The 23,336-nt window shown below is 40.1% G+C and overlaps 1 protein-coding gene across 1 annotated transcript in view; it reads right to left on the bottom strand.

Annotated features, from left to right (window-relative positions):
* The window catches only part of CUNH8orf34 (chromosome unknown C8orf34 homolog), a 273,416-nt gene that overhangs the window by 221,830 nt on the left and 28,250 nt on the right, over positions 1 to 23,336 (bottom strand). Inside the window, 1 exon segment of the mRNA XM_039841814.1 lies at positions 4,186 to 4,333. Coding sequence (XP_039697748.1) covers positions 4,186 to 4,333 — 148 coding nt within the window.

Genomic DNA, 23,336 nt, shown 5'->3' with positions numbered 1-23,336 from the left:
GTCTAAAAACCTAGGAAGAGAAACAGTGGTGTATGTTCTGCCAGAAGCCAGGAGGTATTTCAGTAGATAGGATTAAGACAAAAGATGGGCCAATCAGAAAAATACTGAAAGACTTCCAGACATCCACAATGACTGCCCCTATCTCAGAGTTACCTCCTTATGTTGTTTTGCAATCTATCAGAATTTTTCTTTCTATATCCATCCTAGGACCACAATTTCTTCTAATGCAATATAGTTAAAGGAATAAAGAATCTTGTTTATAAAATATAGCATCTCATGATACAAATAAAAGCTAAAAGGAGCCAGAGGGGAATGATATATTTGATTTTGTGGCTTTTTAAATTCTCCACTACTGACAAGAAAAAAAAAAATCACATTAATTAAAATAACCGCGCGATAATATTGCTCTTATTTAGTTCATTGAAAAGAGATAAGATACAGAAAGTCACTCATCAGTTTAGCAGAGACCCACAGGATTCAAATGAGACTAGACATTTTAGTAGCAGCCATGATTTCTTGTTTCTTCGACAATTTTTCAAAGGATTCAAAAAGATGCATGCTATATATTGAGGGGACAAATAAGAGCTCGCCCACACATTTATTGATACACCTAAAACTAGATAGAATACTCTTTATTTAAATTTAAATATATAGGAAAAAAACCACTTTAAGAAAAAAAAATTCAATAAAAAACAAGAATGTAATGTTCAAGATACAGAGGAAATTCATAGTTTTAGAAAAGATTTACTATGAAAAACCTTCACATTTTAGAATGTGACAAATTTGTCTCCCGAATAAAAACAGACAGAAAATGGATTCGACAAAACAAAAAGAAATAGAGAAGATATAGGCTAACCAAACCAATGATAAAAATACAGCCACAGCCAGGAATAAAAAAAAAGTAGATAAGGAAACACTGACAGGAAACTGAAATGCAATGTCAACATTTAAATTTGTGTTCAAAGCCAGAAAGAGAAAACTGATACTGCAGAAAATTGAATCAGCGACACAGAAAACACGCTTGACAAATAAGTCTCCCCAGAAGTTAGTCAATAAAGAAAGGCAAATACATGTGGAATGAAATGAGAGAAATGAAAAACGGTGAAAAACACTCAATTTACACATAGCTGATTTTCCGGAAGAAGAAATCAAAACAAATATAATAGAAGCAACAAGCAAGAACACAAGAAAACTGTCGTAGGCTTAAGAGCTGGGTTTGCTGACTGGAAGGATTCTCTGCATACAATGACAAGTTAGAAAAAGAAAGCAACGCCTAGATGTGCTTCGGTAAAACTTCTGAATATCAAAAATAAAGCAAAAACAAATCCCATAAGTATTTAAGGAGAATACTTAGACTATCTAAAAAGAAATAAAACTGAGGCTGCTTTCAGGTTTCTCCACAACAATATTAAATGACAGACTTTTGAAAGGTTTTACACCCAAATACTTTGAACGCTGAGACATTTTCTCGACAATGAGAACGTGCGCCAAAAGAAACAATTCGACAAGTCCAGGTTTAAACCGGCATTATTTACTGTCACCCGAATTAAAATTTCTTCAGCTCCATTCACACCAAAGGGTTATGCTGGGCTTTCCTTCTTCCCTTCTGGCATACTCTTCCCTCCAAAATATTTCCCCCTTACCCTCTGGAACACTGATCACCCTGTAGTAAACAGTCACTCTTGCACCCTTGAATCCGGGCTTTCCCGTCTTAAGAGCCACCTCCTTCTTCCCACCAGAGCCCAGTCCCCTGCCGCTTCCGGAACGGAGGGCGCGCATCCCTCCACGTGGCCCTGGCCACAGGCTGGGCTCCCCCTGTCCACCGACATTAGGCTGAAAGCCCCTCCCATCTTAGGGCTCATGCTGCCATCCATGCCACTCGCCACGCTTCATTACGGCCACCCTCCTGCCCCCGGGCACTCTCACAGCCTCACTCAGACCTTGGCACTATCTCCCTTGACCTGGCAACACCTTGGATAAAACCCTGGCGAGTGACCTCCTGGGACAAACCATGTGTTAAGCCTCCCACTTCCTGGTCCCTGACTCTGAAGAGCTCGACTTCCCCGGTGCTTAGGGCACTCCGAAACCGGGGCCACCCTCAGGATCTTCTCATAGTCTAGAGTCATTCCAGCCCCCAAGTCTCAAACGGCACAACCTGCTGTCCTGCTGCAGCTCTCACACCTTCACGGCACCTGCGCTGACACTGGCCTCCGACAGGCCTCTGGCTCTCCGATCTGCTTTTATGTCTAAACCTTTTTCGTTCCTTGCTCACTACCCTCTCAGGCCAGACCACGTGCTTTGATCACTTGCGCGATTTGCTCACCAAAGTCAACTCCTCTGCAAAACTGTTCTTCCACCCTCCACCCGGACCGCGGCACGATCACAGTCCTGTCAGTCATTCTAACTGTGTTCTCTCCTCCCCTCCTCTGATGGCACTTCTGGGCACCATCAGGGAAAAATCGCCATCTTGCTAATGATTTCCATGATTAAGTCATTCGTTCAACTCCAAATAGGCCCCAGAACTGCTTGACGGTCCTTTCTTATTTTCCTTTTTCTAACTCTTTTGTCCTTTCTCTTGGTGACTTTTCACAACTGGCATCGCTCACTTCGATCTCCCCTATCCGTGTGTCCTCAGCAAACCACCTCACTTCTTAATAAGCACACAAAATTCTGGCATCAGAGGTGATTTCCCACTGGCCTTGTCCCAGCCCCCTCACTCAGTCTACAGATAGAAGAACCACTTCTTCTACCCTTTTGCTCTCGTGGTTTTAATGATTTTGTGTATGGTACTGAACATCTCATCGGCGACTCCTGCCTTGACCTATCCCCAGAATTTTAGACTCATACTAACTGCCTGCTAGAATTATCCACTAAAATGCCCCACAGAAATTCAAGTTCATCAGTAGGACTGGACTCATTGTCCTCCATAAATTTAGTCTTGTGTTCCTGTCTTGCTTTATGAAACGAGCACTTATGCCTTTACACAAGTACGCAATCTGGGAGTCATAATAATCTCCTCCCCTCTTTCGCTCTCTCTAAACAGTGAATCAGTAAGTATTTGTGCTAGTGAGAATTCTAAGATGGTCCCCATGATTTTGTCCGCTGATGTTATGCCTTATATAATTCTTTCCCCTCGAGTATAGACAAGATGTTGGATTTGCTTTAAACCGATAGAATATGGTAAAGGTGATGGGAGGTCAAAACTCCAATTATGTTGTGATATAGGACTCCATCGTATTAAACTTGAATTAGGGAAATTCTCTTGCTGGTCTTAAAGAAGTAAGTGGCCATAATGTGAGAGCGCCAAATGGCAAGAAACTGTAGGTGGCATCTAGAAGTTGAGAGCAACCCAGGGCTGAAATTCAGTGAGAAAACAGGGACCTGAGTCATTCAGCTGCAAGGAAGTTAATTCTGCCAACCACCCAAATGAACTGGGAAGCAGGTTCTTATTCCAGAGTCCAGAACAATGCAACCTAGCTAGTATCTTGCTTTCCAGACTTGTGAGATTCAGCAAAAGATCTAGTTAAATGGTGCACAGACTTCTGATCTATGGAAACCGTGAGACACTAAACGTGTGCTGATTAAAGCTGTAGAGTTTAATATATGACTCTTTCTCCAGAAACTATAATTGATAAATATGGGCTAATGTGAGCTCCACTGGGCTTATAAATGTTCACCTGGTCTGCCTTAACATCTTTGTGCCTACAAAACCAGAGTCCATACCTGTACACTTTTGCTACTTAGAATCTACACGCAAGAAAGTAAGGCCAGGAAAAACCAAGAGTCCCCTCTCTTGTACGTCCAAAGCTCATACCCTAGTTTCTTGCATGCTGCAAAGGAGCTATAAGCATTTAATTCAAATCCTTCATAAAAAGAAAAAAAATAAGTACAACTTAGAATAATTAGCTTGAATTCATACATAATGAAATCTTTCCATGAAAATCTGAACTTTATTTCTATTAAAATTTAATATACAAAGTCTCATATTTTCAAACATACCACATAACAATATATTCAAATTCAAGAATATTTTATGACAAATTTGAACATATAGGTGAAGTCACAGCTCAAAACATTAAATCTTAGGTCACAACCCAGATTTATCTCATTATAATCACAAAGACTTTTGTAAAGTTTTACATTAAATATATCAAATTTAACTGTAAAATATAATTTTTCATTTACCTGATGTTTCACTTTCTGCCCAGAGAGCTGCAGATCCAGATAAAGTTCTTTGAAGCTGCCCACGATTTCCTTGTTTAGACTGAAGATGGTCAATGAGAAACGGGATTGGCTGCTCGGGTGTTTCAGTGATTAACTTGGTCATTAATTCCTGAAGGCAGAATAGAGCATACGTTTACATCTAATAATAATGATGAACACTCACACAGCACTTACAATATTGCCAGGTACTGCTCTGTTTTATATACACCAATTAATTTAATTCCGATAACAATCTTCTCAGGCATATACAAGTTATTATCCTCATTTTGAGGAAACTGAAAAATAAATTATCTGTGTTACACAGTAAACACATGGCGAAGCCAAGATGTGTTCATTTATTTTTATTTTTATAACTGTAATTGGCCAAAGACGATACTGTAAATTTAATCTAAATTCTTTTAAAAATTATAGTCTATGAATTTACAATTTAGGATTACTATTGTGAGAGATGTCATTATAAGCTACAGTTTTGATAAACCTCGCCATGTATCTTATATACCAATGTTATTTTTCCTTCTTAACCACCTATAAATATCCCCAAATGAAAAAAAAAAATTGTGTTAGAACGAAAGAAACAAGTCACAGAATCACAGAAACCAGAAAGTGTCTTAAACTGGGCTCCAAACAAAAAAAAATTCTCTTTCTCCAAAAACCCTGATGGATACTCATTCTTTCTTCTTTTTCTTAATAAGTTAAGCAATGGAGATTTCTCTACCTGCCAAACAAGCTGCTCCATTTTTGGACAGCTCTAATGATGCCCTAAATTGGGCATAAATCTGACTAAGGGTCATGTCTACACACTGGTTTTTTTTTTTTGTTGCCAGTCAGGAACAGCAAAGAGCAAGCTCCAATTTGCGGTCAGCTAGAAGGCCTGGATTGTTCTCATGTGAACCGCTGCCAAGCCACACGGGGATCATTTTGTGCTGTGGAAGGGCGTCTGTGAACTTGCATGCACCACTTTACATTCCTATCAGTCACATTTCATTTGGTTGGATTTCGCCCAAAATTCTAGTCTGTGAATTATCATTTTAAGTTCAGGATCTGTGAGAGGCAGCGGTCCTTGTGAGCAGGCCAAAAGATCAGATACTCGAGTGCTAACAGAAGGGATACTGGAAATAAATTTCCCATTCCACTGTCTTTTTTTGTTGGTAGCCTACTGCCTCTGCCTCGAATGCTCTTCTCTCAGATGTTCACGCTGCTGGCTCGCCATCATTTGTCTCCCATGATAACTTCTTAGATACCAGATTTCAGAAATCTTTATCATTTCATTATTTCTTCACAGCATTTAGCACTCTCCAGAACCATCTCATTTAATATCTGCTCATTTCTTTTCTACTCCTTCCCTACGAGATCACTAAGAGCAAGGACTGGCCTAGTTTAATTTCCATTCCCTTCCTAGAGCCTGGAACTCTACGGAGCTCACAGGTGGTGCTGAATGAATGAATGAATGAATGAATGAATGCTTGGCTTATAGACCGCAGGTAAATATTAGTAACTAAAGTCCCTCATTGTCCTAATAAACAATAATTAGAGCATCCATAGATTTCTTAGGCCAGCAAAATATATTCTTCCGATCTATACAAGAAACTACTTTCGTGATATCTCAGAGATACTTGTTGACATTTATAATAGTCTAAAAACACACAGATTTAACTGCGTAGAGGCTAAATGTAATTCGCAGATGACAGGATTCCAAGGCGATCTTAGAGACATGGATAAAATAATTCAAGGTATCTAAGAAGTATGCAGATAGAGTTGGAAGTAAAAGGAGCAAAGGAATTCTACCATAAATACATTGTGAAGAAAAATATTTGTGAAGAAAAATATTTATCAGACAAATGTAATACTTTCTTTTATATTCTGAAAAACAGGTAGGCAAAAACCCGTTGACACGGGGCTTCTTTATTTCTACTATTTAAAATATCTATTATTATAGTCATAACTAAAGAGCTGATTCCTCTATTGTGGTAATTGCAGGGTTCAAACCCCAATTATAAATCAGAAGAATGCAATTTAAAACATTTTGTAGAAGAGATGAGTTAGGTTCTATTAAATTCATTAAACATTACGAAAGCTATGAAAAAATGAGAGAGAAAAATAAATAGAAGGACTATCTAGATTATTCTTGTCACAGAGGGCTGGGCACGCAGATAGAACAAGATCAGGTCAGACAACAGGGCTTTAAAGCCACAATCTCTATCTCGAAACCTTTTAAGATTTCATGCACTTTTCTTATTTACCTTTTGAATTATATGGAAAGTTTTTATGGGTATTTTTTCCCCTTTTTACATTGACTTTAGAAGATGGACAGAGTCATAATATAATCAATTTTTTAAAATATCATCAGTCTAAAAACTAATTTTGGATATCTTTATATTCCATTAATGAATATATGAAAGTAAAGACAGGACAAATCCAGACATAAGCAAAATGAAAACAGTTAATGTTTGCAGTAGGGTATGCTGGGCATCTTGTGTGGGCAAGAGTCTAGTTTTAGATCATAGCTGTCCCTTGAACAACCCGGATTTGAATGTTCGGGTCCACTTATGCACAGGCGTTTTTCATTATAGTAAAGTTTTGGATGAGTCTAAAGTTATATGGGGATTTTTGACTGGGGAGGGGTGCGCCCCTAACCCCCTTCCCCGCAGACTTTTTTCATTATAGTAAAATTTTGGATGAGTTTGAAGTTATATGGGGATTTCTGACTGGGGAGAGGTGCGCCCTAACCCCCTGCCCCGCTTCGCTCAAGGCTCAACTGTACTGTAAGAAGAATCACCCGGACACCCCTCAGTCCCTGTATCCACTGGCATTAGAACATGAATGATTCTGAGGACTCGCACCTGACAGAAACCTCTTTCTCAGGCATGAAAACTTAAATCTTTAGGTTTGCAAAGACGCTCCTAGCAACAAAGATTGACATCCCTGCCCCACCACCACGACCACCACCACCACCACACCACCACAATACACACACACACACCACACACACACACGGATTTATACACAGAGACAGAACTAAGGGGCAGCTAGGTTGCGAGAGAAAGAACTGGTGCAGCTGGGGGTGCCCGGCTGCAGACAGAAACCCGACCGCACAAAGTTTCACAGTCTTATTATTCTCCATAAGGAAAAAAGTATTCTAGAACATCAAGCCGAGTGCCCGGGTAGAGACTGAACACCATTCGGCAATGTTCTGTGCTATCGGGGAGGAGGAATGGGCTCACCTACGATTCTTAACCACGACTGCAGCCGTTGTGACATGAAATTCCCTAGGCGCCAGAACCTGAGCAAGGTGGAAACGCTGCGCCAGGTGGGCGCCGCGCTGGGTCTCAACTGAGCAGAACCTGCGTCACAGGCCTGCAGGTGCATTGACCTTGTGTTAGTCCTGGCTCCTGGCTTTGCCCTTGATGGCGGCACAGCGCAGGCGCACCCCCAGGCGCAGGCGCACCCCCAGGCGCAGGCGCACTATTACCACCCCAGAAACACAAGGAGATATTCTAGGGCATGATAAAACTGGGAAAAGGAAGGGATGGAGGAAAGGTTTAGGTATCATATGAAGCCAGATTTACTCTTGGTAAAAATAGCTCATAGTTTCCAGCAACTGCTATTAAAACTGCAGTTCAAAGGTGCAAAAGATAGCTCTGATCAGCCCAAGCAGAATTAGTGTTAATAAATATTTGGATAACTTTATGAATACAATCCTAGGTAATGCTGATCCCACTGTGTTAAATCATGTGTTTACAATTGCAGCCCTCTGCGGCGTTCTTGAGGGCGGAAAACATGCCTTAAACATCTTTGTCTCCCAAGATCAAAGAACATGTTGTTCTTGGCACGTTTGCTAAAAGAATGAATGAACAAATGAATGAATTATGTCAGTAGCATTACTAAAAACCTTCTGTACTGCATATTACCTGCAAATATACATATACACATATATATATATACACATACATATGTATATGTATGTGTATGTATATGTATATCTATATCTATATCTACATAGATATCGGGCATTCGAAACTATCTATAAACTGTTTCCAACTTGCAGTTTCATCTCTTACGCTCCAGACTCTACAGATAGCAAGGGTACTCTACAGATGTACCCTTGATACATCTTTCCCTTTGTAATCTCTCATTTCAAAGTAAACAAGACTGATACGGTTCAGGGTTTAGGGAGCTTACATTCTTTGAAAGAGTAAGGCAATAAACAAATAATGAAATTAATAAATAAAACATAGATTTTGGAAACCTCTATGGAAAAAAACGGCAGTGTAACATATGAGAGAAAAATGGGAGTGGTGTATATATTACATAAGGTGATCAAGAAAGCCTCTGTAAGGAGGTGGTATTTGATCTGAGACCTGAGGGTAAAACTAGAACCAGACATTCGAAAAGCTAGCATTCCAGGCAGACGGGACAGTAAATGTGAAGTCTCCTGGGCATTGAAGAGCTTAATACATTCTCAAGAGCTATAAAAATGCCAGTAGGGATGAAATAGTGTGTGAGCTGAAGAGGTAGACAGATGCCAGACCTTGCAGAGCTTTGTCAGCTAAGGCATAGAGTCTGATTATTGCTTTAAATGGAATGCAAAGCCAACAAATGCTGCTAAGGAAGAGGGTGACATTGATTTACCCTTCTGAAAGATGTTCTCCGACCACTATATAAAGGTCAAAGGAGGAAGCCAGAAGAACTACTCAAAGACCACTGAACCGCAGTGCTGGTGTAATCAGGGTGCAAAGCAATGGCTTCGCTTTATACAGAGTTCAAAAGTGGACATGACTTGGGGAAGGAGTGGGTAAAAGCAGCCTGAAGAATGAATCACCCAGGCGTTGGGTTTGAATGAATGAGCTGATACTCGTACCATTCGTGATGATACAGAACGATGAACAAGAAATGCTTTAGGGATGGGAGACCAAGTGTTCCGATCTGGGCATGATAATAGGAGCCAGACAGATGAGATGCGATAGTACTTACAGTAATTTTTAAATTAATATTTTAACGCTTCCTTTAGACTATCAATGATCCTATTTATTTGGTCAGCACATATGTACCGAGCACCCACTACTTGCCAGGCACTGTGTATTGCAGATAGTGAACAAAACAGAAAGGCAGCCTGCTCTGCAGTTGCCGTGTGGGTCTGCAGATTTCCTCTTCAGTTTGCTTTGATTATCCCCATAAGGTAGGAGGGTCAACAGCAGAAACAGAGGACGGGAGATGAGGACTTGGAGTTTTGAGCAAAGGGAAACAGATGTACAATAGTGACCCCGGAGTGTATGCGTGTGACTGGACTAGGACTGTGATGATTGACTGCCTGGCCAAATCAGACCTGTGGTCACAAATTTAAAGCAAGACAAGTTAGTGGGGAAGTGTGTTTTCCTCCCAGCCATGCTCAGGTGTAGGCACAAAAGAGGTAACGATTTCTATGGAGGCAGGATTATGGATTAGCTTATTGAGTTGGATGAACTGAGACAGGACAAGGCACTTAAGAGTACATGCAAGGACACAACCACAATGACTGGCCACAGATCCCAGGATCTAAGCTGGACAGGAAGCTGAGTGAGGGCTTCAAGGAGGTAAAGGAAAAGGAAAATGTGGCAGGGTCAATGAACTGGATGTCCAGGTAGGGTCAAAGAAAAGCTGGAGTTGGGATGCTAGAGGCAGTGAGCCTGCAGGGGAGGAAAAGATGGCCAGGGAAGGATGCCCGGAAGTGAGGGTACGGAGAAGCTGCGGTTATCCGTGGCAGCAATACGAGCAGCTGAGGCAGGAAATCAGCTAAAAATCGTTGGTGGGGAGGAGCTCAATAAAGACAGCAGGGTGACGGGAAGGTCATCTATACGTACATGAAAACTGTCAAGAGTAAACACAGGTGTGGTATTAGAGAGTGTGGCAATAATTAGGAATTAAAGTTATCGAGGAGAACAGGGGAACCCCCAGGGGTCTGTAGAGAAAAGTAACGATGAGAGGTAGTGGCAACATACTCCGAGGACATGAAGTTGAAAGATAGGACTATTTTAAAAATATCTTTTCAATCTAGCAAGTCTAAAATATTTGAATACTAATCTTCTTTAATAGAAATATTTCCTCAGCTAGAAACACCGTACCGTTACTATTAAAATCCAAAATTATAGGATATTACATTAATATTCAAATTTACATAATCATTTTCAATGATTGGTACCTAATATGCAGAAGGCTAAGTCAATGTACAAAAAAGTTAACTGATAAGGCATTTAATATTAAACCTACATTAAAGTAAAAGTCATGGCATTAGGCAGAAACAAATTCTTACATAAATTAATTTGGCAGAATGCTGGCATCATATATTTCCTGTGACTTATGAAAAGTAAAAGCATATTGATGTTATCAGTAATTGCTGGTAATATGTTTCTAATTTACAACACCTAATACCCCCATTCACAGAAGGTATGTTCTAAACTCTGTTTATATACATTTTATATAAGGTTTTGTAGCATTATGTATGTTTTGATAAAAAACAGACATCATGTGCTTAAGTCCAAAATTCCTTAACGAACAATAAATAGTTTCAACAAACCTTCAGTTTCCACAAACCCTCACTGCATCTGACTGAGCTCAGTGCAGCTGGTAAACCGCAAGGTGATTTAGAAAGATTCACAATCATTCACTAAAATCGACTTTCCACTGAGGCAATGAAAAATCTTGCCAGCTGTTTTCAAGGCTATTTTACACATGAAATATGCTGTGTATGCTTATATATTTTTATTTAACCAAAAATATTTTCCTTCAACACTAAATCCAGACCACAGATACTATATGGAAGCCATGTGGTTCTGTGACATTCGTGTGACAAGTTAAATATCTGTTGTTCTTGTGTAGTATAGTGGAATGATCTTACACACCTACTCATTAACTAGTCCTTCCCTCATGCCCCAAAGTCCTATAAAAATAACAGAAAAGATATTATTTATAGCATGAAACACAATGGCAAGAGAAAACAAGAGAGGGTGCCATCGATGGCTAGAGATTTTGAGAAACCCTGGAAGCAGATGGGGTAAGACTAATGGTTACATCAAAGCATGGGAGACGCTACCACTCCAGACGAGGAGAAAGTTCTATGCTTTCTGAGGGAGTCAAAGAGAATATTCAAGCTAAAGCAGAAAACCAGAGGCCAAGGAGACACCAGCAGTGCAGTGCGTTCAAGAGCTGCATTCTGAACAGCTGGGCTGGTGGGAATCCGGCCCCCTCTCCTGAGGGGTGCTGTCGACCGCTGGGGCTCAGCTCGCAGAGTCAAGCTAGAGAACTCTTGTCCCATGCCACCTGTTTGAGAAAGTCTCCAGGAACAGTGTTGGACTCCAAGAAGCTGCAGAGCAGACCTGGAGGTAACACTGAACTGCACATCTCATGGAAGGTGGGGACAGATGCCTGGGAGGAATCACCAGGAGACCTTCTACCCCCAGAGCAAAGCCCTCCTCACTGGGCACTGTGGCTTCCTCACATGTGTTATATGCAACCTCTCTAAGCCGACTCACGCGGCCTTCCTTGCCAAGGAAGGGGTCAGGTGGCGGGATCTACAGAAGTACAGAAAAACCCATATAAGTTACCCATAATAAGCAACCTTATCTTTCATTCCTATATATATAAATCAACAACCAAAAAACACCAAAAATTTTAGGAAAAAATGTACAAGGGTATAAACAGAGAAAAACTGAGCCAAGAAGAAATAGAGCTATTTCAAGAAACTGCTGGAAAAATGTTGCATTTATAAAACAGGAACTTGTTGCCATGAAAAATGAGATACCTGAAGAAAATATAGGTTTCATGAGGATTAAAAGATTATTGCCAAAATCAAAATATCAATGGAAGGACTAAGTAAATTTGAGGCCAGTGTTAGTGATCTAAAAAAGAAAGTTAAATAAATCCAATGAAGAATAAAAGAAATACAAAAAAAAAAATCAGGGAAATATAAACCAAGAGGTATGGAAGTGAGATATGGAAGATCCAGCATCCTTTTAAGAAGCGTTTCAGAAGAATACGATGACACCACAGATAAGAAAACGAAGGAAAATATAATCACCCCCTAAGATGAAGGGCTACTCGAAGCGTCAGACTGAAAGGGCTCCGAGTTCATGAAAAGACCCATAACCAAAAGGACCCTGACGAAATGTTCTAAGTTGACAGACAAAAATAAAATAATAAAAGATTTCCGAGGGGGAGAATGCTGCCTATAAAGAGAATCTGACTGATAGTAAGCTCTTCGTCAGTAAAACGGTGTTTTGTTCAACGACGAAGGGCAATGCCTTTCAGATCCTAGGGGGCAAGTGGAGGGAACGACCTCAGAATTCCATGAATGTGTCAGGGTAGAAGTCAAATGTGCGGGTAAAAAATAAGAATATTTTCAGACAGGAAATTCAGAGAGTTCATCTCTCTCACACCCTATGTGAGGGAAAAAAAATAAAGTTAAGGAAGAAATACTCTGTAAAGACAAAAAGAAAAAAAAAATTTAAGAAAAAGTAGTGTTTGAATATAAAACCAGAGGCAGCCAGGTACAGAGAAATTTAGTAAATTGTAAAAAAGAAAAAGAATTTAAATATAGAATTAGACCTTTAGTAAGTTTTTCAGGTGATCGCATTTTAATAAAAGCGAGTTACTTTTCAATTTTTATGGGTACGGTCATTCCATATGGCCCTTGCAGGCACAACGCAGAGGCAGTGCCCCCACACCTCCTGCTTCAGCCTCCCGACACCCTACTTCTGGGGTGGCCGCCAGCCTCCTGCATCAGGTTGGCCTTCCTTCCCTGAGCTGACCACACCACACCTCCGCCAGGAAGCAGATGCTCTCACCGTCCTTTGGGCTCCAGGCCACCCAAGAAAGAGTCCTCTGAGACACCGAGACTCCCACGATCTATGGGGAGGACAGTGTTGTTGGAGAAGCTCCCCGGCCAGGGCAAGCAGAGGACCTCCCCTCACCCTCCAAGCCCTCTGGAGGACAGACCACACCGCACATCTCTCCCTGCTGCGTCCTCAACAGAAGCGCAAGCCCCTGCTCCAGCTCATCACCCAGACTGTCAGCCCGGAGTCGTCTGTAGATTCAGCGATCTGATCTCTCTCTCTGATCTGATCTATCTTGCTATGATTCCAGACCCTTCCACTGTGTTCTATGATAGTATACAGGGAGGAGGATGAAAACCATGTTTAAATTCACTAACTCCAAAGCCACCAGCAGACTGAACCATCCCTATCATCCCTGCTAATTGTTTCCTCTCCGTTTCCACGCAGCCTTTCGGCCCCACGGTTGGGTCCCCAGTACCCGCCACGGCTTTACGTTTCAGGGCCACAGTCCCCTCCTTCTCACACTCAACTCTCTGCCCTGAAAATTAAAATATTTTCTGTAAATAATCTCTTGTGCCCTGGTGTTTGGTAACATAGTTGTCATGTTCTTACTCCTTTGATTCCGTCCCCTAACAACATTCTTTGTGCCCTTTTTGATATTTTTCACGACCAAGGAAGTCAGAAAATTTGGGAAATCTAAAAGTTGGGATTCCAACAATAAGAACTCTCTAAGAGTTTCACTATAGCAGGAAAATAGAGTATGTCCGATACAGGTGGCTACAGATTGGAATATTGCCAGAGGTAAATGGCCCTCCCTGGACAAAACCTTAGATGACAGGTGAACTGTGATATATCACACAACCAATCACCCAGCTACGTGTCCTCTGCCAGTCTAGAGTTGAGTCCACCACCCAGTATTCACAGAAAAGCTGTGAGAACGGTCCTAACAAACAATGACTCAGACTGGCCCGCATCTTTGAATTTATAATATCTTAGGGAAGATCAGGTTAGGTAACAGACTTACGATATTTTAGTTTACAACCTGGGCAAACCCAGCGATCCCAGAATACACCAAATTCTTAGGTTTCGAGTAGCCCCAAGCTATAGGAATTCAAGTATCCTAAAAGCTCAGAATTTCTTTGCCCCCTGTGAAGGTCCAGCATAGGATCCCTATGACAAAATAAGCCAAATATAAGGCATCACTGATGTCAGGCTCCAAATAACAGATGACGATTGAATCATCTTAAGAACATAGAGAGTCAAAAGACAAACTGACTCACTCGTGTGTAGTAACAGGCTTCCAACAGATAGGAGCAGAAAGCATGGAAGGGTTACGAGGGAAGTGGCCAATGTTGAGAATGAGCAAGTCAACAAGGGATGGAGCAAGACCTGATGGCCACAGAAGTCACCACCAGTAGTCAAGACCTTGCCTCCCAAAGGCCTCCCCCAGGTATAACTGTCCATCATGGAAGAGGTGTCATCTACTACTGGAACTTCAAGAAGTCATGTGGTACTTATAAGCACTGAACTGCACAGATTTGAAACTCTTGTCATAGTAGGAAACTTCATCAAGGGTTTTCTGATGCTCAGCGCCTATCAGCAGCCATGGAGGGGAGAGAGGGCTGGGGTGGAGAGATTACTCCCACAGCCCCTGTAGACATGAAGATTTTACTGGCAATCATCAATCACTGGCCACTGGGGTCAAATAAAACAGACTTATTCATATGGATTTAGTTCTAAAATGTTCATTGTAATTAGGATTAATGCTGACTCAAATATACATTCTAATAAATACACTTTCATCCATATAGTAAAGGTAGGACCAGCCGTATAATTTGCGGGGTCCACTACAAAATGGAAAGGGGGGGCCCTTGTTTAAAAATTGTTAAGAATTTCAAGACGGTGAAAACAGAGCGTTAAATCAAGAGTGAGGGCCTCTGAGCACAGGGGGTCGTGTGACTACACAGGCTGCGCACCCATAAAGCCAGCCCTGGCTAAGGGAGTGTTAAGAGTTGCTGAGTCAGATACTGCTGTGCTGTAAACTGCTTTTTCAGTAAATTTCCCCAATGCTAAAATCGCATATTTAGCAAAACGATTCAAATATAGCTCAAATATCTCAAGAGTACTTGAAACTTTTTTGAATCGCTATAAAATTATTTCTTTGATAGGGATGTTGGATTATGTAAGTGAATTCTTTGGTGCCAAAATCATAACTCTATTTTGTGACAATACTGGATTTTCAAAATATTACTTAAGCATACTATATTTTGCTCCTACTGCTTGGTGGCAGGGATGAGGGAGGCAGAGTTTGAGACAAAAACATGCAAGTTGCTAAACTTTTGTATGTATAACTTCCTTAGGGACAGATATAGAAGAAAATGTATGGTTTTATTACATGTAAAGTACCAATAAAAGTACGCGGCACGCTTCCTATATCCCAGCCTTCAGTATGTGTGTTTCCTCATCACTGAATCTTTAGATAAATTATGGATGTTTGTTTTCTACGCACCACGTCGAACTCCACCATGGACCGTTGAAGGCGACTGGTTTCCTATGTGGCCCTTCCTATACCATTCTTCCCGTTCCCTTGCCTGTGGTTACGTAGTTGCTCTACTATAATTCTAATATAACTATTGTCCACAACTGTCCCTTCATAGACTATAAACTCCTAAACCACAAGGACCTAGGCTCATGAATGTGTCTAAGTTTCTCATACCAATTGATGATTCATATTGATTAAGTTGGACTGTTCTTTTAATTTTTTGCTTGTTTGACACGCTGAGGCAAATGTAAGAAGTATAAAATAAAATACGTTCCTTGATATCGGGGAGCTCGCCATTAGTATTTGACCAATAAGTGCAGTGGGCCTCATTATGGATGTTCAAAATCTTGAATTATTGGTTGAAGCGCATGTGCATACACACGGTTGGATTCGGAGAGGGGTGGACATAAACAGTACATTTTGCTACCTTCCCCCAGTAAAGCTACACGTCCAGGGAAAATCTCGTGCTCTGTTCTTTGATTGTGCCAGAGTGTGGCAACGTTAATCCCTGGGCACACGAAAGTTGCTCACTAGGTATTTGCACCCTGATAGTCATAAAAACCCCTTGGTATCTTTTCCACATTTTGACATTGAGGGTCATTCTCTTACTGGACATGCTATGGAGTAATTCAAATTATTGCTGATTTATTTTTTTTTTTTTGCTAGATCCTCCCTAAAGTTGCTAAAATAAGTTGTTTCAAGTCCTGCTCTAGAAAAAATTATGGAATTTAAGTTACAAAATTTAACTGTGTCGTCACATAACTAACACACTATATAGCATGATTCATTCAATCACAGGGATCCCTATCGCATTTTCAAAGAAGTTGATTCTCTAATAGTTAATATTCACTACAGTTTGGCCTTCTCTCTGAGTGATATAATTCAAGAAATGAAATTTTGAGCACAAAATTAAATGAAAGGTACCATAACTAACAGCGGCCACTAGATGGCAACAGCAGAAATATCATTTTTAGTATGACATGATTGAGATAACTGCCTCCACTTAAAATGAGACATGATAAGCTTACTGTAAAGCATGAGTCCAAAACAAGATGGAATTCATCATTAAAATCATAGGAAATGTTACAAATTTAGAAACAAAGTTACTTTGCATGCCACTTGGCACTTAAGTATCAGGCAATAATTGCCAAGGGATATGTGTTTTTCCTCTCAGAAACAGCATGTCTACCCACTCCACTCAATGTCATCACCTACGGCATTATTCTTAAATCCTCCTTTGCCCTCAAAAATATCTACCTTCCATTATTCAAGCTGAAGCAAGAATATATTTGTAATGCTGTCATCTAATTACTGCACTCACTACTCAAAGGCTTTCAGTAGCTTGCTATAGACTTCAGAATCAAGTTCAAACTCCTAAAGATGGTTATATGGACTGGCATAAACTGGTTCCTGCTGAATTCTCTCATTTCATCTCTTGCTAATTTTCTCTTCTCACACTCTACACTGAAATATTTCGTTTCCTTTGGTAAATCTCCTTCTAAAGGTTGTCCTTTCTCTATGTTTTGCTCTGATGTTCATTTTCTTTCCCTATACCGTTCTTAGGAAGCCAAGTGGGAGCAAAAGTCATGGTGAAGCCCGACTTTTGGGCTGTGACGTAGCTTCCACTTGGTCACTGCAGCCTAGTACTATTACATGATGATGAGAAAGAAGGTTCGCTGCAAAATCTCTCATCTTTCACTGATCTCACATTCCCATGCCTTGTTCTACCAAAAATGTGATATTAGTGCATTTTATCTTTCTTCAGCATAGCCTCCATTTAGTTTTTTGCAACAATGAACAATTCTGCCAAGAAGAATGCATCAATTCTTCACATTTTTATATTTGATCAAATCATATTAATAAAGCTAACATACCCTGAAGTATATAGAATGAGATTAAAACTATTCCTCCATTTTAGATGGGCTGGACTTGACCAACACCCACTAATATTTGAATTCAACTCATGGTACTCACAAAAAGCTATTAAGTTGTAGAAAATTCACTAAATACACAGATATAAATCCATTTCGGTCTTCACCATTTCCTTCTTTTACCAGCCCCAAATAATCAGTTTAAAGCATACGTGTTTTTACAGGATTATTTTACAGCATTGTCTTACAAATAAAATAAAATTTTGGCTAATAGATTAAATAAGAGAGTAATGTATTTCTTTAATACATTCCCTTAGGAGCCCGTTCCAAGGTCAACATTCAATCCTTGGGCTTTTTCCAGAGCTTCGTCTTTATTCCCTGAAGCCAAGAACATGATGTTATCACTTTTCAAAATCATAATAACCTAGGAAAGAAAACAGGACTGTAATCCCTAACACAGGCATATTCTTCAAACCAAGAATAGATTGAGGATAAACTGTGGTCTGCATCCCTTAGAGTAAATTCTCAGAAGCTATCCATTTTTATATATTTAATTGGAACATTCTTATATTAGGTATTTTTTAAAGCAAAATTGGGGATTAAAAAGTATTTGGTAAATAAAGTTATTGTGTGACAGAATTTTATCTGTAATATCTTCAAAATTTTTTAAAGAAAAATAATAGTTTTGGCAGAATGTTACTTTTTTATATTTTGAAAAAAAATACAAAAAGTTACAAAGACCAATAATCCAGCAATCATTCTTGTACTCAAATCTCAAAGGTAATATATATTATTTTTCTTTCCAGTTTGCTATTAAAAAAAAATAGAACATTGGAGTGGCTCCATAGTGTAGTGGTTAGCACACCTGCTTTACACATAGAAGGTCCTGGGCTCAAGTCCCAGGTGGAGCCACAGACCATACCCCGGGTGTGCCAGGCCCCAGGTGCATGCTGCAAGCATGCGGGGGGAGACGCCCCACCTTCAGAGATCCAGTTCTTAAGGGGAAATGGCAACATCGATGGGTCAGGGGTGGAAGTGAGGGCCTGGAATTAAAGAGGGGAAAAAATAGAATATTACAAAGAAAAATCAAAATCCCCTATGAACCCAAGTGAAGATGGGAGCTTAACATATTTTAGAGATGGCCTTATATATCTCAGAAGGAGATATATCAGAGGAGAAAAATGGACTATATTATACAGGGCATTGGAACAATTTGCCTTCTATATAGTTATTTAAAACCTTTAAAATTAGATTCCTAATTCAAACCCTATGCAAAAGTAAACTCCAGATTTAGTAAAGTCTAAACAGAAAAACCCTATTGGGAGAAAATATAGGAGAAAATCTTTATAAACTCAGGAAAGGAAAATATTTTGTAGATAAGAGACAAAAATCATGGCAAAAAATTAAAAAATATTCATAATTTTAAAATCAGAATTTATATTCTCTTCAAATCAGTAACTCTTTTCACCAAGAAAATCATCTTACATGAGTGAAAGTTTTATGAACTATTTAGTATTGATTAGCGGTGTTCATCAATTTTCCTGGTTTTTCCCTTCTGAGCACATTATAGGATTACACTTTCCCAATTCTGGGTGGCCACGTGATTTGCTTTGGACAATGAAGTATGAGCAGAAGTGATTTATGTCACTCTGGGCAGAAGCCTTTAAGAGCCAGTGCACAATCTGCCATGTTCTGGTCCCTCTGCTACGGTGGCCAGCCATATTTCAGACAGTGGAGGTTCTTAACTGAAAACGAGAGACCAGAACTTACCACTGACCCAGGATGGAAATTGAGTGTGAGTGAGAAATAAAGCTTTGTGTTTCAAGCTACTGAGATTTTTATGGTTGTTTTTTACCTCTCACTTTGGGAGCAATATGACAGTGTCATGCTGGACTCTGAGAGCGAGTGGTAAAAACCCAACTCAAGTTGCTTAAGGAAAGAAAAGCAACAGTTAGTGAACAAGGTCAAATCATAGACGAGGAATGACTTCTTGGAACATTCATGGTTACCTTTCTCTGACTCATCATCGCTTCTCTGAGCGCATTGACCTCACAGTCTTAAACCAGCCTATTTCGCAGCATGGCCACTCACCTTGAGTTTTGAGATAGTTAAAAAAAAAATCCCTTTTCTAATTTGAATCTGAAAACTCTCATGACAGAACTCTGGTTGACCCAGACGTGGCCTAGCTCCCAAGGCTTGTGCAAGTAACTGTGGGACAATAGCAAGTTTTATCCTTTCTAAATTCATAATATCTCATCCTATGGTTTTTAACAGAATGAAAGGAAATATTTCATGTGAACTCTTAGCTCACACGGTAAAGTATATACAAGTTATTATTCATTGGATGACTGTGTGATGGTTAGTTTTATGTGTCATTATGGCTAGACCATAGTACTAAGTTATTTAGTCTAATACTAATTTAGGTGTTTCTTTAAAGGTTCTTTGCAGATGTGGTTAACATCTACAATCTACGATGACAATCTACCTCGTCCAATCAGTTGAAGGCCTTATGAACAAAAATCAAGATTCTCTGAAGAAATTCTGTCTGCAGACCACAACGTCAACTCCTGCCTGAGGGTCCAGCCTACCAGCCTGCTGGACAGATCCCATACTCACCAGCCTCTACAACTGCCTGTGAGATTTAGTCCTCAAAATAACTCTCTGCCGGATCTGTTTCTCTGGGGTACCCTGACTGATCTACACTGCAACTGTACTCACAGGTGCCCTTCATTCCCATTTTACAGACAAAAATCTGAGCTGAGAAGTGGTAGAGTTGCATTCAAACTCACACCCACTGGTTCCAAGGCCATGGCCTGGTAGGGTCACACAAATCGAATTTTCATCTCCCTCTGAAATGTATTAACTTCTACTTCTGGAGCATCTGCCTTTGTGTAGATTATCATATTGCTGGCTACTTCTTCTTGACCCACTGATGGTTTATGTAGAAAGCGAGGAGCCACCTCCTTTTAGTTCAAATTTTTTCACAGATTTAATCAGAAATTTGGCTACTTTGGACTTTTCCTTTCCACGGAGAAGAAACTCAATTCACGGTCCTCAGCTCTCGGACACGGAACTCAACTCAAGGTGCTAAAATTTTAGGACACTCATCCAGGGGATAAACTAGGGGACTCGGAAGTGGAACCCACATCCCTCATCCCCAGTCAAGTGGATGCTCACTACATCCTGCTTCTTTTTCATTCCTTCCATGGGGGAAAAAAAAATCCCAAATCAAAGGAGAGATACAACAACAATGAAGGAAAAGGCAAAATCCACTCAAATTTGAAATGAGATACGTAAACCTGGTAAAATGGAGGAGTCACCTTTTCACTAATAGTAATGGCGGCGGTGCTCACTTCAAGGGCAACTGTAGCTCACCAAAACGCTGGCTCGGATGCCTTAACACACAAGCACCTTAGAAAAGAGGTTAAAAGAACAGTGGTCATCATTAGGATTATGTAAGCCTAAAAATAATTCCATCCAAAGAAACTGTCCTTGAACCAGATTTTCTTCTTACGTGAAAAGTAAATATATTTCTCTCCACTTAAGTTCCCAAGGCTTTTGGAAAATAAATAGAAAAGAAATTGTCAAACCATCTCTTCTGTATATCAAAAGATTGCTTTCTTTTATTTGGTCTCACCTTCAGATTTTTAATGTATAACCCCTTGGATGACTAAGTCTCCAAATACCTGATAAACTCTGAGTTCCTAAGCAACAATTTTAAAAGATACTGTCACCCATGCCCTTTACGATACAATAATTACAAAATAAATCCATGCCTGTAAAGAGGGAGGCTCATGGGGCATACACAATGGCATAGATGGCAAATATGCCTATAGGTGTTGGATGTCCCCAAATGAGTCATCGTCACAATGCCTTACAGTCATCTTTTCCTATGTATCATGGCCTCTCCTACGTGCACTAGAAGTGCTCATCTTTTTTAGTTTGTACCTCACACCTAAGTGGCACTTAATAGCATACAAAGCAGTGATGATACCTCATTTTATTCATGGCAACTATGCAAGGATTATCACCATCACAGATGTGGAGACCGAGGGGTGTGCCCAAGATCACGGACGATGCTGGATCGCTAAGATGGAATCTATCCTTGAATTTTTATAATTGCCTATTATTCTTTTTTCCTCCACATTTTACAGGCTCCATGAGGACAATATTTTGCTCACTATCTCCATTTTCTAGCAAAGAGGGGAGATTTAATACAACTCTTACTGATGAATGCAGACCAAAATCTGAATGCTATACCTTTTTAGCAATGATCAAGCTTCGAGTCCCTGAATATCTGGCGAGTAGCACACCCTATGATTGGTATTTCACATGCATTCTTTATCAGTTAGCAATACAAAGGGGTTACAGTACATTTCCTAATCAAAAAAGGCTAACATGAAACTTACAACACTCACATAAAGTTCGGTTTAGAGCCATGATTCTCAAAGTGTGAGCCCTGGACCGCGTGCTTGGGAGCAAGATGAGCAGATACTTGAGTCCCACTTCCTATTTGCAGAATCCAAAGCTCTGGGCACGGGACTTAGCATTTCTGTGCTTTCATAAACCTTCCATATGCTTTTGATACATGATAAAATGTTGAGAACTGCTCGTTTACAGAGACAACAGCCATGGAAGATGGTTTCATAAGGTCCTTCTACTCCTCTAAAGCTATGTTAGACTCCGCTGGGGCTCTGGAAAGAAATACAATGAGGCTAGCAAGCTTAAAAGATGAAGGTGCTAAATACAAAATATAAGTGATTGCATTTTATTCCAAAACCCTTTATATAAGCTTTGTAAAGAATGTTCTCCATGGAATAATGAGTAAAGAGGAGAGAAAACAGTAAGTTGAATGTGTTTTGTCTAGAAAAAAAAATTGCATGGGGACAAAAACCAGAAGCAATCTTCACAGAATTCATTGTTCGAAATGATCAGTGGAAAATAACCATCAACAACAGAAAGCAATCAAGTATTCGCCGTAACACACGACCGGACCCGTGCTTCGGAGCCAATCGGAAAGTAGCTCCCTGAACAGCAAAGAAGTCCTACAGCGAGTATAGAAAGTTGGAGTTTGTGGGCAATTCAGTGTTTTTGATTAACTCGTTAACTCAAAATCGGATGAGAGGATATAACATTTTTTAATCAAAACAATACACATACTGGAGCTAAAAAAATAAAAAACACTAACTAGAACTGTCACATTCATGTTCCATTTGCCTATTTTGTGTTTATTTTAGATTTCAGTAAACAACAAAGTATGTATTCATAGAGAACGAACTATTATTACTATTTTTAGTTCTACACAATCTTTAAGAGTACCTTTCTATAAGATTTTTTTTTAGACAAATTTATATCAAGTATATACACACACTGCACTATGAAGCAAATCTATTTGTGGCAAATATACTTCTGTGTCTTCTGTAGGAGCTCAGTTTCTCTTCAGGAACTTTTTTGCCATCCTCTCTACCACCGTGGCTGCCCACCCCCACCCATCTCTATTTTTAATGGTACTTATATTACCTTTTAACCCACATTTAATCCTGGCCAACTATAGCATACTCCATAACCCCCTACCCCACCCTCACGTACTCAATAACTATTCAATTACTCACCCGGTTAAACAGCCCCCATCTGCCACCTCCTTTTCCTACTCCACTTACCATCACCCTGGTTCAGGTCATCTCCATCTCTTTCCTAGTAAGAAACTCTAACTGATGCTTTCCATGTCCCAGTCATCCAACACACCACAGCAGAATGTATCTGCCTAAAGCCAGTTTGATAAGCGCTATCCTGCCCAGACATCCTTAGCTTGCCTGCCGAAGTAATTACTCACTTTCTGCTTGATGCTGAATCCACTCCAGGTCTGGAACCAGTCTACTGCCCCATCACCGTCTC

The sequence above is a fragment of the Pteropus medius genome, unplaced genomic scaffold, assembly GCF_902729225.1.
Source record: "Pteropus medius unplaced genomic scaffold, Ma_sr-lr_union100, whole genome shotgun sequence".
NCBI lineage: Eukaryota > Metazoa > Chordata > Mammalia > Chiroptera > Pteropodidae > Pteropus > Pteropus medius.
This window is presented reverse-complemented; position numbering and strand designations above follow the sequence as displayed.